A 16,201-nucleotide genomic window follows, 5' to 3' on the forward strand; every position below is an offset into this window, starting at 1 on the left:
AATGGGGGCCACAATTCCAGGGTGGTGGGACACCAGCAGCCTGTCTATGGACATGCAAGGACCTGCCAGAACTCGTCTCTGTAATTAATCACCTAATGAGAAGTGACTGTGGGTGAAGCCCCACCAAGTGTGACACAGCTCAGAGGACTCTGGGTCCTCTGACCAGAGCCCAGCCCCAACTGGCTGTGCCCAAGGATGCTCTTTCCACAGAGGGATGCTCTCACTTTCTCCCTGCCAGCCAGACCCAGTCCCACTGCCCACCTTGGTCTCCTCAATCTGCATGATGGTGGCCTGGCAGTCCGAAATGCTGTCGTTGATGTAGTCAATGTTGGCCCCTAGCACCTCAATCTCCTCGTTCAGCTCTTGCAGCCCCTTCTGCTCCTTGGGGCTCTCTGCCTGCAGCTTTGCTCGCTTGCCCAGCAACGCCTCCTGCAGCAGTGACAGCTCCTCGCGTTTCTGGGGGAAAAGGGAAGGGGGATCAGCACTGCCCACGTGGCCATCTCCCTGTCCCACACCCACCACCCAGCCCTCTCCGTCCCCAGTGCCACAGCCACCTTGATGAGCCTCTCCATGTCTGCCTCCAGGTTGACGATGGTCATTCTCTGCATTACAATGTCAAAGATGCGCCGCTCCAGCGACTGCCATTTGAGACGGGCAGCTTTGCTGAAGGTCTGGCTCGTCCCCTTCTTGGGGAACTTCTTCCTACAGCCAGAGGGAAGAAGAGGCATATGGGCAGATGGCCACACCGTGCTGGAGAGCTGGGATTGCCCCAGGAAGATATCTGGGATCTGGCTGGCCAGAAACAGCGGATGCATCTGTGTTGTTTCCACATTGCCCAACTTTTCCGTTTCCTCCTAGCAAAGTGGGACAAGAGATGAGTCCAGCAGGGTTTGTGCCACGGCATTTAATCCTCATGGAAGGCCAGCTTTGGGCTCAAGCCCAGGTGACAGTCACACTCTGCTAGCACAGCTTATCCCAGGGTCACTGATTTAATATGGGTCAAGTGGACACTAAAAAGCCACCCTTCAACCTCTGCCACCAGCCAAAAGCCAGGCATGGGGGTCCCTGGGATGTCTCACCCCCTACCACCCAGCCCCTGCCCTGACCTGGCAGGCCGGGCCCCATTAATGGAGGACGAGGGGTCTCCCAGGAAGTTGTTGATTTTCCTGTTCCACTGGCGCACGATGGTGGAGACGGAGCGAGCGCCAGACTCGGGCTCAGAGGAGGTGGTGCTGGCCGAGACCTCTGCGCCTGAGTCCAGCATGGCCGGCTTCTGGCCCATCCTGCCCGCCACCCGGTCTGACATGGGCTTGGCCAGGCGGCGCAGAGCTGACACCTGCCCGGAGCAAGGACAGAAGAGAGGGTGTCAGCTGGGCAGCCCCAGCCAGCCTAAACCCATTGGCATCACCCCCAGGTCCCCACAGGTCTGAGAGTGGCAGCTCTGTAGACCCAAAGCCCAGGGACATTTGTGCCTCATGGGTTTCCCTCTCCTCCCTCACAGCCCACCCCTGCCCCCAGGCTCTGCTGCTCAGCACGGGGAATTCTGCTGCTGCCTACAGCCATTTCACACCCAGTTCCTGAGCCATAAAACCCCCTCCTGTCCTTTTGGGAACCTCATTCCCAAAGCCAGCCCTGTCTGGAGAATGGGATTTCTCTAAGCCAAGCACTGGGGCCCAGACGTCCATGGGAGCTGGGGGCTATGTGGAGGAAACCCCCTTTCCTCACCTCCTGTGTTTTCCTCCGCAGCACTATTTCCTGCTGCCGCTTCTGAGATTCCAGAGCCCTGATCTGGAACTGCACGAGTGAGAAAGAAAAAGACACCCCTGAGGTCCAGTCCAAACACTCCAATGGTGGTCGCAGTCCCAGTGCTCCCTTTGGCAGAGTCTCACTTCTGATTCTAACAACGAGCAGGCTCCCAGCCTTGAGCTGGCTCTGGTTGGACATCCCCCCTCCCACAGCCTCCCCCACAACTGCAACAGGAGCTGTGGGAAGCCTTTGGGAACCGTTCACCCAGCTGTGCTCTGCTAGGACTGTGCAGGCTCCAGTGAGGCCACGAGCGCAGCAGGGCACCAAGCTTCGAGGTACCTGTGAGCCCCTGGAGTGCCAGAGCAGGACAAACACCCCGTCCCCAGCCAGGCCAGCCCCTGCACGGGGCCATGGGCGGCATGTGGCCAGCCAGGCTCTCACCTCCTGCCGGCGCTGCTCCTTCTTGAGCTGCGCGATCTCCCGGTTCCTCTTGGTCTCCGCCAGCCGCCTCCGCTGCTGCTCCTCCCGCATCTGCTTCATCAGCGCCACCTGCAACGGAGGGTCCCGTGTGTGCCACTGCCCTGGGGCACCCACCCGCCCAGCAGACACGCTCTGCACTTGCCACCAGAGCGGGGAACATTACTCCAAGCGGAGAGCCGGGCTCGTCCAGGTGATTCCTCCCTGCCCTGGAGCATCCAGGTACCTTTGCCTTCTTCATCTCAGCCACTTCTGCCTGCAGCTTCCGCAGCTCCCGCTCATAGCGGGACTGGTTCTTGAGCAGGCGAGCATGCTCCTTCTGGGCCGCCTGGAGCTTCTGCAGGTCCCGGTTCATCTCCTTCAGCCGCTTCTCATAGTCTGCTTTGATCTTGTTGGCTTTCTCCTCCGTGTAGCACTCCATGGTGCCTGGCGGGTGAGGAGAGGGCCATGCACCCCAGGATCCTCCTGCACCCACGTACCCTGCCTGGAGGCACCAGGCACTGTGTCCCTCCCTGTCCCATCAGAGCCACCCTCACCCCATTGTGAACTGGGGTCTGCCTGGGAATACCCACTGGAGGAGCTCAGCACAGAGAGAAGACACAGCGGCTGGGCTGAGCAGAGCTGCAGACTGAGACCCACAGCCATATATATGGGTGACCCTATGTAAGCCTGGAGATCAGCCATGCCACTGGGTCTTTTGCCCCTCAGCCCCTCAGTTTCCCCAGGAGTCCCCACAGCTCATGAAGTGGTGCTCCAGGCTGGGAGAGGCTTTGCCTCGCCATCCTTCTCCAGCAGCAGCAGGGTCCAGAGCTGTGCAGCTGACTGATGCTGCTCCCATGGCAAAACAAGCAGAGCCTTGGGGGTGCCAGGGATTCAAGTAGAGGCAGGGGGATGACAAAGCTCTACCAGAGCCAGGGGTGGATGCTTTGACTTAGAGTTAGCTGGGCTCGAGCTGGAACTGGGGATGGGATCCCACGGGTGAGGCGGTTCTCACTGAGGTTTTGCAGGACCCGGTCCCGCTCCAGCTGCGTGTCCCGAATCTTGTTCTGCAGTAGGATCAGCTTCTCCTCATACTGGTGCTTGAGGGTCTGCAAACGCCGCTGGCTGTTCTCCAGCTCATCAATCAGCTTCTGCTTGATCTCAATCTCACAGGTCAGATCTGCCAGGTCGGCCTGGAAATTCACAGCTGGAGGCAGAGGAGAAAGTCAGGCTGGGAGGGATGGGGGAGCATCACTTCCATGGCCCCACTGAGTCACAGCACACAGAGAGGGCAGAGCGGCTGATGGCAGCCCACGCTGCTGGGGAGCAGCAGCACCCCAAAGAGCACTGCAGCAACCCTGGGGCTCTTGCAAGTCCCACAGGGCAGACGTGGCTGGGGTGTTTTGGTGAACTCTGCCTTGCCAAGAGAGCAGAGCTCATTGCCAGAGATACCAGCAAATGCCCCCCCATGCCCACAGCTGTGTGCAGATCTGCACTTTACCCTTCTCCTCTGCATCCGAGTCTGAGTCCACCAGGCTCTCTTCACTGCCCGAGTCCTCATCTTCATCCTCGCGCCCATCCTCTTCCTCACAGCCACTCTCATCCTGTTCTTCCTCCTCCTACAAAATGAGTGCCTAATCTCAGCGAGCAGGAGGGCCTGTCCCTCTCCCCACAGCTTCTCCCTCCCTCAAACCTGAGCTCACCCTACAGCAATGAGCCACAGCCCCACAAGTGGTACCCAGCCTCCCACACAGGATGCCCAGGGGCTGCAGCACCATTTCTGGACCCCCAGCACACACCATTGAGAGGAGCAGCAATTTGACCCATCCATTCTTGCATCCATCCCTTCCCAGCTGAGCAGCCTGACCCCTCTTCATCTATGCTGATTGAAACCAAGCCCCCAAAAATGTGGACTCCTACAGCAGGGCTGACTGGGGAGTATCCAACTTCCCCCTGCTCCAGCACAGAGTCCTCAGCAAAACGACCCTTCCAGGCCACTTCAGGGCCAGGCCCAGCTTGGTCCCTGTCCCACGTGTGGCAATTACAGTGCTCCACACCCAGGCAGCCCCGCAGTGTGAGCATGATGCCCACTCACCTCTTCGACCTCGTTCTCATCCGTCTCCTCCCCGTTGTCCTGCTGCAGCTTCTGCCGCTTCTTAAATGCCTCCTTCTCTGGGCTGGGGGGAGCAGAGGGGGCCTGGTGAGTCCCAGCATGGGAGAGGCCAGAAACAGCTTCTGCCGGGACCACCCTCCCTGCTGCTTTTGGGGAAAAGAGCCTCTGGAATTATGTGATGGGTGAAAAGGAGACCAAGGGCAAGGCAGGGCTGGGAGGGGAGCCCAGGCGTGCGGGGAAGCAGCATACCCAACCCCACAGGGACAGACCGGCGCTCAGCTCCCCCTCCCCAGCAGCAGCCGCCGTCACCTCTTCCTCTGCTGCCGCCGCTCCTTCTTTTTCAGGCGCTCCAGGTCCTGCTTGGCCCTTCGGAGGACATCAGAGGCCTCTGTCTCCAGCGGGGCCGCGGGGCTGCACAGACCAGCCAGGCCAGCGGCCGGCGAGGAGCCCATGGAGTAGGGGGGCCGGGCAGAGACGCGCGAGAGGCTGCGGCGCAGGGACTCATTCATGGACTCGCTCTCCAGGAGCTTTGTCCTAGGGAGTGGAAACAGGGAGTAGTCAAAGAGGGGCCATCCCACTGCCCCTAGAGGGGGGGATCTTGCCTGAGTTTAGAATCACAGAATAAATTGGGTTGGAGGGGACCTTAAACCTCGCCTCATTCCACAGCCCTGCTGTGGGCAGGGACACCTTCCACTAGACCAGGTTGCTCCAAGCTCCATCCACTTGCAGGGATGGGATAACCACAACTGTGCCATTGCCTCACCACTCTCACAGAGAAGAATTTCTTCCTAACTTCTAACCTAAATCTCTCCACTTTTAGTTTAAAGCCATTTCCCCTTGTCCTATCACTATCTGTCCATGTAAAAAAAAAATCCAGCACTCTCCCTCTTTCTCATAAGCCTCCTTTAGGCAGTGGAAGGGGCTCTAAGATCTCCCCAGAGTCTTCTACAGGCTGACCATGATGTGCTTGGATGGTGTCAGCCAGGGACAGAGTCACTACTAAGCCATTCCTGCTAATGATGGCTCAGAAAGCCACAATGCTGCCAGACAGGGTACCAGGATCGTGCAAGAGACTGGGATGGACCCAACTTTGGGAGGCAGCAGTCCCTGGAAGACCCCAGGCACTCCAAACAGGACCTCCCCCTCTATCAGTGCCCACACCAAGGACAACAATGGCCAAAGCACTGCCTGGCACCAAGGCCGGGCCTCCTTCAACACTGTATAGCAGCAGTGCCAGCAGCTGCTGTTCCACGAGGCTTACAGTTCACCCCAGCAACGCTGGAGGCACTGAGCTGTGTGAGCCACCCAGCCCCAGCCCCTGGCACCAGGACCCCAGTGTGCCCACTCACCTCAGCTCCTCAATCTCACGGATGTAGTTCTGGATGAGGGTGCCGATGGCTTCGTTGCCATCACCTGCAGCGGCAGAGGCACAGGGGGATGGAGGCAGGCACAGCTGTACCACAGCCCCCGTCCCAGCTGCTGCCTGGGCTGACCCACCATGCCACACACCAGCCCAGCCTCACCTGCTTTGGCCAGCATCAGGTTGGCCTCCTGGCTCATGAGGTAGGTGACCCTGCTGTTGATGGCATCGATGGCCTCCTGCATGGCCTTCACCCTCATGCGCAGGGCGCTGTTCTCCTTCTGCAGCATGGCGTTCTCACGGAACAGGTCACTGTAGCCCTCTGCGCCATCCTCCCCGATCACCCGCTTGCCCTGTGGGGACAGGAGGGAAGGCCCTGAGTGCAGGGCAAGCTGGGACACGGAGACCCAGCACTGCAGCCCTGCGGCAAGCCCAGACATGAAAGCAGGGACAAACCGAGGGACCAGGGAAGTCCGAGCTGAGCAGGCAGAGGGTGAGAGATGCTTCAGGGCTTCTCCCTGCCTTACCACCCCCAAAACCTGGCCAAGGTCCCGCCTTGACAGGCAGGAGCTGGGACCCTGTTTCTTAAGCCTCCTGACTCCTCCTAGCAGTGACTCCTATGCAGAGGGGCAGGGGATGGGAGGCAGGAGGGTCTGTCCCACTAACCCTGCCCCAATTCAAACACAAGGAGGGGGCTTTCTGCATGCATCTCTGCCTCCTCACCAGGGTCACTCCATCAGCTGGGTTTGCCTTTGGTGGAGCTAATTTTCCTCCCAGCAGCTTTGCATGGTGCTGTGTCTGGGATCTGTGCTGAAAACAGCACTGATCCCACAGGGATGATTTAGCTCCTGCTGAGCAGGGCTTGCACAGCACCAGGGGCTGTTCCGCCCCTCACCCTGACCCACCAGCGTTGGGCCAGGGGTGCACAAGGAGCTGGGGGAACACATCCAGGACAGCTGTCCCCCACTCACCACAGGGATATCCCAAACCATGGGATGTCATGCTCAGCATATAAAGCTGGAGGTAGGAAGAAGAAACAGGGGGTGCCTGCAGTGTTGTCCCGAGTCACTGTTACACTTGACAGAGCCCTGCTGGGCTGGGGATGGCTGAACACCTCCCTGTGATGGGACATGGGCAATGAGTTCCTTGGCTTGCTTTACTTCTTAAACTGTATCTGAGCCAACGAGTTTTCTCCCTGCTCCTCTTGGAATTCTCTCCCCCATCCCACTGGGGGGCAGTGAACAGCTGGCTGCACGGGGTTCCCTTGCTGGCCAGGGTCACAGCAGGACACGGGGCCACTCACTGCCTTGTACTCCATCAGCTCCATCTGCAGCCGGGCGATCTCAGCCCGCAGGGCGCTGATCTGCTGGCTCGTCTTGTCCTGGTTCACCACCACTTTGTTCTTGATGTTGCGGGCCCGGTTCGCGTACTTGAGCGTGTTCAGGGTCTCCATGAAATCCCGGTCAGAGGGGCTCACGCAGGCGATCATGATGGTTTGGCTTGGGGGTGCAAGGGCAGGGTGAGAGAAAGTCCCTGCGCTGTTCGGCAACCCAGCAGGTGGAAACCCAGGAGCCAGCACAGAACACACGCCCCAGACACCCATCCTGGGCCCTTCTGTGTTTTAAAACAAGCTACGAACTGGGTTCATCCCTCCCAGGGCCAGAGAACTCACAGGGCCCCTCAAGCACATCACACAGCGCTGAGCAAAGGCAGCCCTCCCTCAGTGCCTCCCTCTCTGCAGGAGAGGCAGGGAATTCAGTCCCATGCTGGGCACAACCACTTGCCAAGTCCCAGATCTGCGAGGGCTCAGGAGGATTTTGCACCACCTGATTCTGCCAAAGCTGCTAATTGCGCCTAAGGCTGGTGAGGAGCCACAATCTTTACATCTGCAAAGTCATGCCGTGCCTGGGAGAAGGCATCCCTTCCCCACCGAGCAGCCCCTGGAGCCCTGAGACAGCTCCTACACAGCTCCAGAGCCCCTCAGCCCCATCTGCAGAGGGACAGCCCCAGCAGCCCTCACCCCAAGCTCAGCCCCCACCTGGGACCCCCTTACCTGTTGCCCCCGAGGGAGTCCTGCAGCAGGCGGGTGAGCTTGGAGTCGCGGTAGGGCACGTGCACAACCTTCTTGCTCTGGTCTCCGAGGGCACTGATGACATTCCCCAAGGCCAGCTACCAACACAGAGGGAAGCCCCCCCCCAGATTCAGCCCTGGCTGAGGATACAGCTGCCAGGTAGCCAGCACGTCAGGCCTGGGGCACACACTGCAGCACAGGTTTGGGTTGCACAAGGGGCAGGCACTGGTCTTCCCTTAGCCTGGGCTGTGCCTCTCTCCCATGCTGCACTGAGAAGCAGCATCAAGCCCCAGGGTTGGTTTTGTAGCTCTGATTAGCAGATCTCACCCTTTTGGGACCTGCACCACTGTGCCCAGCTGCGCCCCTCCCCACAGCACACGTCTCCTTCGGCAGCAGAGCTGTGCTCTCACCGCTGGCACTGTGCACACTCCTGCCATCAGGCACGGGCAGCACGAACCCCAGCCAAGACAGCAGCACCCCAACAGCCCATGGTAGCTCCGAGCAAGACCCAGAAGTATCACAGGCTTTCCCTGGCAGGCCTTGCCTTGCCACTGGCCCTACCCCGTGCAGCCTGGTGCCGTACCAGCCCGCAGTTGATGGAGATCCCTTCCTTTGCCCTCTCGCCAGTGGCACCCGTCCGCTTCAGCCTCTCCGAGCCAGCCAGGTCCACGAAGTGAAACTTGGCTGTCAAGGTCTCGTACTCAGTGGCGGGTTGGGATCCATCCAGAAGGCTGCTCACCTCCCCATTCACCTGCAGCCAGGGACACACGAGGGGTCACCACCCCAGACTGGAGCAGGCAGAAGCTCCCCTGGCTTCACTCAGATGTCAATGAGAGTCTGAGCATTCCCCCTCCGTATCCAGCCCCTCAGAGATGGGGACAGGATCCCAAGAGCAGCTTGCTCTGAGCCACCCTCAGCTCCCATTAAATCCTAATGCTGGCCGTGACTGGAAAGAAGACAGAAAAATCCCTGCTTCTCTTCACCAGACTTCAAACCCTCTCCCCTTCCCAAGGGAACTTCATGCATCACTTGGATATGGAACCCAGGAACAGCCTGGCCATGAGGCAGGACCACATCTCACCAGCTCTGGGCGGGCACACACTCTCGTCTGGCACAGGTGAATGGTGAAGATGGCATGGGACCGGGAGCTCTGCACGTTCATCTGGGTGCTGGCAGTGGTGCGGGAAAGAGCTCCTTGTTTTAGGCACTGGATCAGCTACAATGACACCAGGCAGGGAAGGAAACCTTAAAGCACCCTTCTGGTGAGTCAGGACAAACCCTGTGCAGCTCAGTGGGCACACTGACCTTTTCCAGAACACCCCCAGGACTGCACCGTCCCATCCTGGGAGAGATCTCCCCCCACCAAGCTGTCCCCACGTAGCACATCCCTGGCCAGGGGCAGCCAGCTGCCACCCCTGCCCTGTGTCTGCCCCCCCTGCACCCACCTCATCCTGGGAGCTGATGAGGCGTGACGTGACCCCCGTGGTGTAGATGCTTCCGCTGGCATCCTCGTGGATTTTGATGTTGGATTTGCGGTGCCGCGCATCAGGGTCGCGGGTGCTGTCGAACAGGTCCAGGATCTCCTCGTTGTAGAGCTGAGCGGGGCAGCAGTGGGCGTGGGGTGAGCAGAGGAAGCACGAGGCTGCTCAAGCCTGGCACTGGCAGGAGCTGCCCTCTGGCACCCTGCTGCCACTCCCCCCACAGCTGGGGATGCTCGTGTGCTCACACGCGTGTGCAAGGCTGAGCAGGGAGCTAGGGTGTGTGCAGGTGTAGGAGAGGAGGCACAAGCATGTGCATGCAGAGAGGAGATGATGCACAGAGTCATGGAACCCTTCAGACTGGAAAAGCCCTCAACTGGCACAGCTTGAGGCCGTTTCCTCTTGTCCTGTCCCTGTTCCCTGGGAGCAGAGCTCAACCCCCGCTTGGCCCCCCACCCTCCTGTCAGGAAGCTGTAGAGAGAGAGAAGGTCCTCCCTGAGCCTCCTCTTCTCCAGGCTGAGCCCCACAGTTCCCTTAGCCACTCCTCACCAGACTGGGGCTCCAGAACCCGCCATGCAAAGCCCTGAGCTGCAGTCTGGGTTGGTTTCCACAGCCCAACCCTGTCCAATCCCTGGCCTATCCACTGAGCAGACACCCAGGAGCTACACATCCCCCTGACCTTCCTGGCTCACCTGGCCACAGGAGCCAGTGAAACCCCTCTCATCACAGCTCCTTGAAGTCATCTGTCAAGTGGAAAGGGGATAAGGGGGACCAGGGAGTGCTGAACAAGCAGGAAAACCCTGCTGCCCCAGAGCTGACTCCATCCTTATCTCAACTCTGCAGCATCCTCTCTCAGCCTGAGGTGGAGGGACACCCCTGCCCATCTGTCCCCCCACTATCACCATTCCATGTCACCCTCTTGTACCCCCACCCCAGTGCAGAGTGCTGGGTCACCCGAGGACTGCAGGTGCCTGGCCAGCAGAACGGATCAGGCTAATCCGTCCCTGGCTGCCCCAGGTGCCACCAGGCTCCTCAAAGGTTTAAACCTCCCAGAGCCTGCTCTCAGGAGCACAGTCACAAGACAGGGATCAGCCAGAACAAGTCCTGTGCCCCTGCCAGGACAGGAGGGTTGGTGACCAGTGGCTGATGAGGCCATGTGCTGCTTTATCCATGCAGGACTTCAGGACAGGCAGGAAACTGCCCCCATTTCCATCCCAGCACACAGGATCCCTGAAGAGAAGCCCCATGAGCTGAGCAGAACTGGGAAGGCAACCAGGAGCTTGGCTAGGCCAAGTGATGGGAATGGGAGGACGCAACAGCACCACAGGAGCTAACAGGGGCTCTGCAGATGGAGACATAAGTGGGAAGGATTTCCCCAGCAAGGAGGTGACTTTGGGCCCTCTCCAAGCCATCAGCATCTGAAGACACCAAGATGTGATGGCCAAGAAAGCCACCTGGAGGCGAGATCACAGCACGGGGTCCCTCCCTGCCCATCTCCTCTGGGCGCATCCCAGGTCACAACCTCAACCAGATGAAGCTTGCTTGGGAGCTCAGCTTTGCTCAACATCACCCTGTGCTTTCTCACTGGGGCCTTCAACCAGTTCCCACCTGCATCTCTTGGCTCTTTCAGCCCAGGAGCAACCCCAAGAAAAACGCTGCCAACACACGAGGTCCATGGGCTTCCCAGGACAAACTTCTCCAGGGAATGAAGCCGTTAACAGAAGGGGCTTTTGAATAGGAGAAGCCAGGACAGAGGCAGGAGAGGATGCATTCTCAATGTCAGAGATGCAACAAAGGACATGGAAAATAGCACAGTCCTTCTCACAACCCCACCAAGAGTGGCACCTTCTCCTCTTCCTGTTTCACTGGCAACTCTGGTCCAAGGTAGCAGGTATCCTGCTATCCTTGACCTCAAACAGGGGCAGGACAGCCCAGAGCCCCTGGATCACCAGGGAATCAAGCCATAAGACCCTTCCCATGGTGGGAGCTCCCTCCACCCAGTTTGCAGCCATCGTGAGGCCAACAACATCGAGGTGCTTCGAGTCTCCACGGCACCAGCACACATCCCCAGTCCCATGCCCACTGAGGGCTCCAGCTCTGTCGGGAAGCAGTCAGGGCACGGAGATCTCAAGGCACCCAAAGCATGGGAGAGGAGCAAGGACGGGGCAGGGTGTCCCCCAGACCTCCCACCACCCACCTCCAGGAACTGGGCGCTGACTTTGAACTCGGGTGCTGCCACGCCCTGGCTCTGGGCCGCTCGCTTGCGCTCCTCGATGCCGCTGAAGAGGTGGCTGATGGCCCGCGGGATGATGCCCTGCTCCTCCTCGGAGATGCTCATGTCGAAGCCGGTGCCCATGGTGTACGTCTTCCCTGCGCCAGTCTGTGCAGAGACAGAGAGGGGCAGCTGATTGGGCCCTCCCAGGCTCAGCTCAATGCACCCCACATTCTCCCCCTGCTCCTTTAGGCTCCCCAAACACCCTCACTGAGCCACCGTGACCCCCAGCAACACATCAGCTCCCACATTCCCGTCCCAGCCCTGCCTCTTCCCACCCAGTGCCACCCCTGCCCCAGCTCTCACCCAACCAGGGGCAGCTCTGTTCTCTCCATACCCAGGATCTCACACACCCTGCACCTTCCTCAACCTCTGCAGGTGCCCTCCCAGTATCCCCAGTGCTGCTGGAGAGCCCAACACTGGGGGCAGAGCCCTCAGAGCGGGCAGGGCCTGTACCTGCCCGTAGGCCAGCACAGTGGCATTGTAGCCCTCGAAGCAGCCCTCGATGAGCTTCCCCATACAGGTCGTGTAGATCCGCTCCTGCCATGTGTCCAGGTCAAAGACAAAGTCATAGGTGAAGGCCTTGTCCTTGCCCAGCAGCACCTGGGGCTCGCCAGGTGTCACTGAGGTACAGATGTGACATCCCTCTATCTTCTCTTTGGGCAGCTGCGGACGGATCCTATGGGAAGAGAAGCAGGCTGAGGGCAGCCCAGCCTTGGGGGACACCAGTCTGGTCCTGAGGATGCGAACACAGCCCATGCTGGTGCCGTGTCCTAGAGTGTGTCTAGTCCAGCACAACTGGAGGCAAAAGACTGTTCCCCACTGCTCTGCACTGGCACAGCCTCACCTTGAGCGCTGTGTGCAGTTTTGGGCACTGCAGTGTAAGAAAGACATAAAGGTATTAGAGAGTGTCCAAAGGAGGGACAGGAGAACGGCGAAGGGCCTTGAGGAACCATATGAGAAGCAGCTGAGGTCACTTGGCTTGTTCAGACTGGATAAAAGCACCATGAGGTCAGACCTTATCGAGCTCTGCAGCTTCCCCACAAGGAGCAGCTCCAATCTCTGCTCTCTGTGACAGGGACAGGACCCAGTGTAACAGCTGGAGCTGTGCCAGGGCAGGGTCAGGCTGGAGATCAGGGAAAGGTTCTTCCCCCAGAGGCTGCTGGGCACTGCCCAGGCTCCCCAGGGAATGAATGGGCACGGCCCCGAGGCTGCCAGAGCTCCAGGAGTGTTTGGACACCGCTCCCAGGGATGCCTAGGGTGGGATTGTTGGGGTGTCTGTGCAGGGCCAGGGGTTGGAATCAGTGAACCTTGTGGGTCCCCTCCAGCTCAAGACATTCTCCAATCTCTGCTGGAAACATGGCTCATGCAGGCAGGGCACAGGCAGCACCTCTGCCTGCAACATGGAGCATACAGGGCAGGGGAAGCCTCAGCTCCTGCAGCCAGCCATCACCCTGACCTCTTTGTAGCTGAGAACAGAGATTGACACATCCCAGAACTACCAGCAGACACCTCCACTCCTGAGGTGACAGGCAGGGCTGGGCACAGAACCGGTAGCAACACACTGCCTGCACCCAAAACTGCCCCTGGACCACCAGCCCGGGCCAGGCAGCCCCCACGCCTGTGCTGGCTCATGCACCCCAATGCCCCCGGCAGGCACAGACACGGGCCATGGCATCAAAGAAAGAGGGGCTGGGCACAGACACGGGCCACGGCATTGCAGCAGGGCTGGGCACAGACACGGGCCACGGGATCGCAGCAGGGCTGGGCACAGACACGGGCCATGGCATCAAAGAGGGGCTGGGCACAGACACGGGCCATGGGATCACAGAGGGGCTGGGCACAGACACGGGCCACGGCATCAAAGAGGGGCTGGGCACAGACTCGGGCCATGGCATCAAAGAGGGGCTGGGCACAGACACGGGCCACGGGATCACAGCAGGGCTGGGCACAGACACGGGCCACGGCATCAAAGAGGGGCTGGGCACAGGCCATGGCATCGCAGAGGGGCTGGGCACAGGCCATGGCATCGCAGCAGCCCCGTCAGGGACCGGGGCACAGTCAGGCAGCTAGGCCACAGCACAGCCCCGCTCGCTGCCGACGCAGACACATCAAACCGCAGCTACAAAGGCTTGAAATGCAAAATGCAGACACATGACAAGACAGTCCCCACCATTTGAACCAAACCCCTGCCCAGCCCAACAGCTGTCCCCAGCCATGGACTCGACGATGGGATCGCGACAGGCGAGGCTGCGCTGGCTCCTGGCTTGGGCAGAGAGCGTGAGCCACCCATCGCATCCCACCCACGGCACTCAGCCCCTGCCCGAGAACGTGGGAGCGGAGCAGCTGGACCTGCACTGACACTGCTCCTCTTCAGGGCTGTCGGTGGATGCACTGGCTGCAGGAAGCTGGGGGCTCCCAGGGGACTCATGGAGAAAGGAGTCTGGAGCCAAGCACCATGCAAATAGTTCTCATTAGTGCTAATGACTGCACAGCTCTCGTCCCCGGGTGCTCCATAAACACAGCTATTAATTCCTTCAAACCACATCCCTGGCAAGCCACATCGAGACCTGAGCAGCTGCTGTGTGGATTGGGACTCAGAATCATGGAATCTCCTGAGCTGGAAAGGACCCACCAGGATCACCCAGTCCAACCCCTGGCCCTGCAGACAGCCCCAAATCCCACCCTGGGCATCCCTGGCAGCGCTGTCCAAACGCTCCTGGAGCTCTGGCAGCCTTGGGGCTGTGCCCATTCATTCCCTGGGGAGCCTGGGCAGTGCCCAGCACCCTCGGGGAAAGAACCTTTCCCTGATCTCCAGCCTGACCCTGCCCTGGCACAGCTCCACGCCTGAGTCACCACTCCTCACCCACCCAGCCAGTGGCACACAAAGCCCAGGAGGGCCCAACCCCTGGGCTGTGTTTGGGGGCACAGGGTGTCCCTGGCAGGGCAGGCAGTGCACAGGCACCCCCTCACCCCCTCACAGCAGAGGCATGGGAACAGCTCTGTGCCTCTGTGGATATATTTAGCTCAGCAGCCACAATAAAAAGCAGCTTCTGATGTGCTCAGTCCCAGACTCGTTCCTGTCGCCTTCCCAGGGTTCCACCCTCCTCCAGAAAAATTATCCCTGACTTTAATTACTTTTGGAACAAGATGATGTGCTTCCCCCATCCCCACCCTAGACATGCACAGCAACTGCGGCCCCAGGGAATGGGCAGAGGAACCAACTGGAGCTACAATACGTTTGGGAATTTTTTTCCTGTCAGGAGAAAAGAGAGCAGGTTTTCAGCAAAATATTTCTTTGTCTCTCCATTCTCCCTCCACTCCCTCCAGAGGGTTAAATACCTGCAAGGAGGGTTTGCAGCAGCATGAGAAGCAGCACTGGAGGGGTGTGCACACATGAATTTTCCACAGGGCATTTAGGAACTCACTTTGAGCCTGGCCATGCTGGGCTGTTCCAGTGTCCATACACCAACATCTGCCCCACTCCCATTCCCCAAACCTCACTGCCCAACCAGCTCCAAGCACCCAAGAGACCCATTCCTCACCCTGGCTCTCCCAGCCAGGGGACCTGTGGGGCTGGAGAGGACCCAGTGTGCCAATACCCGGAGTGCTCCCCCATGCCATCCTGTCCTGGCTCCCCAGCACGAGAGGCATGGGAGATGCAGGAACCCCCCCAAGAAGGTCTTGCTCTTCAGGCAATTGCCCGAGCATCACCCAGGGATGTCCCTGGGAGCTGCTGCCAGCTGGTGGACAAATACTACAGACTCTGCTATGAGAGTGGGATGAGTGGAGCAAGAGAGCAAGGACAGGCACCAGCTGCCAAAACTCGTGTGGGAAAGCACAGAGACATCACAAAGCATCATGGGGGTCTTATGTGGCCACCAGGAGACATCTCAGAGGGTTTCTCTAGGCCAGTGCAGCTGCTCCTCCTGCTCCCCAGTGTGCAACTGGCCCAGCTCTCCTGTACCAGAGTGTGGCACCCCTGCCCTCTCAGGAAGCCCACCAGGCTGGGCACTGGGCAACATGAGACTCTGGTTGGGTTAGGGAGGTGTTCACATGCAGTTCCAAGTCATGCCCAGGCACCATGACACCTCCTCCAAACATGGAATCATGGAATTGTTTAGGTTGAAAAAGTTCTCTAAGATCATTGAGTCCAACCATTCCCCCAGCTCTGCCATACTCACCACTAACCCACGTCCCCTGGTGCCACACCCACACATCTTTTGGACACTCTCAGGGATGGCGACTCCACCACTGCCCTGGGCACCCTGTGCCTGACCACCCTTTCAGGGAAGAAATTTTTCCCTATATCCAACCTAAACCTCCCCAGGACAACTTGAGGCCGTTTCCTCTTGTCCTGTCACTTTTTACCTGGGAGCAGAGCTCAACCCGGCTCCATGCTCCTGTCAGGGAGTTATAGAGAGCAAGAAGGTCCCCTCTGACCCTCCTTTTCTCCAGGCTGAGCCCGCCCAGTTCCCTCAGTCCCTCCCAGTGCTCCAGACCCTTTTCTAGCCCCATTCATTTCTCTGGACATGCCCCTTCTCCAGCCCCTCAGTCTCTTTCTTGTGAGGGTTCCAAGGCTGCCCTCAGGAATGGAGGTGCCTCAGCAGTGCCCAGCTCAGAGGGATGAGTCCTAAGGCTGGTACAAGCCAGGTCACCTTCTTGGCCACCTGGGAACACCTGGGCTCATGTTCAGCCACCACTG

At 59.4% G+C, this 16,201-nt stretch overlaps 1 protein-coding gene across 5 annotated transcripts in view; it reads right to left on the reverse strand.

Annotated features, from left to right (window-relative positions):
* KIF21B (kinesin family member 21B) overlaps positions 1 to 16,201 on the reverse strand; it is a 46,954-nt gene that overhangs the window by 19,313 nt on the left and 11,440 nt on the right. For all 5 annotated transcript variants that reach the window (XR_007208134.1, XM_048327951.1, XM_048327949.1 and 2 more), the window contains exons 2-20: positions 11,953 to 12,175; positions 11,422 to 11,604; positions 9,192 to 9,341; positions 8,828 to 8,962; positions 8,330 to 8,497; positions 7,729 to 7,844; positions 6,979 to 7,174; positions 5,839 to 6,028; positions 5,665 to 5,728; positions 4,625 to 4,849; positions 4,298 to 4,379; positions 3,704 to 3,821; positions 3,218 to 3,409; positions 2,450 to 2,649; positions 2,188 to 2,295; positions 1,726 to 1,794; positions 1,107 to 1,336; positions 555 to 702; positions 262 to 456 (exon numbers count right to left, since the gene is read on the reverse strand). Coding sequence is in view for 4 of the 5 variants with exons in the window: in XM_048327951.1 (XP_048183908.1) it covers positions 262 to 456; positions 555 to 702; positions 1,107 to 1,336; positions 1,726 to 1,794; positions 2,188 to 2,295; positions 2,450 to 2,649; positions 3,218 to 3,409; positions 3,704 to 3,821; positions 4,298 to 4,379; positions 4,625 to 4,849; positions 5,665 to 5,728; positions 5,839 to 6,028; positions 6,979 to 7,174; positions 7,729 to 7,844; positions 8,330 to 8,497; positions 8,828 to 8,962; positions 9,192 to 9,341; positions 11,422 to 11,604; positions 11,953 to 12,175 (2,992 nt within the window). In the remaining variant the exon portion in view is untranslated. The remainder of the gene's footprint in view (positions 1 to 261; positions 457 to 554; positions 703 to 1,106; positions 1,337 to 1,725; positions 1,795 to 2,187; positions 2,296 to 2,449; positions 2,650 to 3,217; positions 3,410 to 3,703; positions 3,822 to 4,297; positions 4,380 to 4,624; positions 4,850 to 5,664; positions 5,729 to 5,838; positions 6,029 to 6,978; positions 7,175 to 7,728; positions 7,845 to 8,329; positions 8,498 to 8,827; positions 8,963 to 9,191; positions 9,342 to 11,421; positions 11,605 to 11,952; positions 12,176 to 16,201) is intronic.

Source organism: Corvus hawaiiensis, chromosome 24 (assembly GCF_020740725.1).
Source record: "Corvus hawaiiensis isolate bCorHaw1 chromosome 24, bCorHaw1.pri.cur, whole genome shotgun sequence".
NCBI classification, from domain to species: domain Eukaryota; kingdom Metazoa; phylum Chordata; class Aves; order Passeriformes; family Corvidae; genus Corvus; species Corvus hawaiiensis.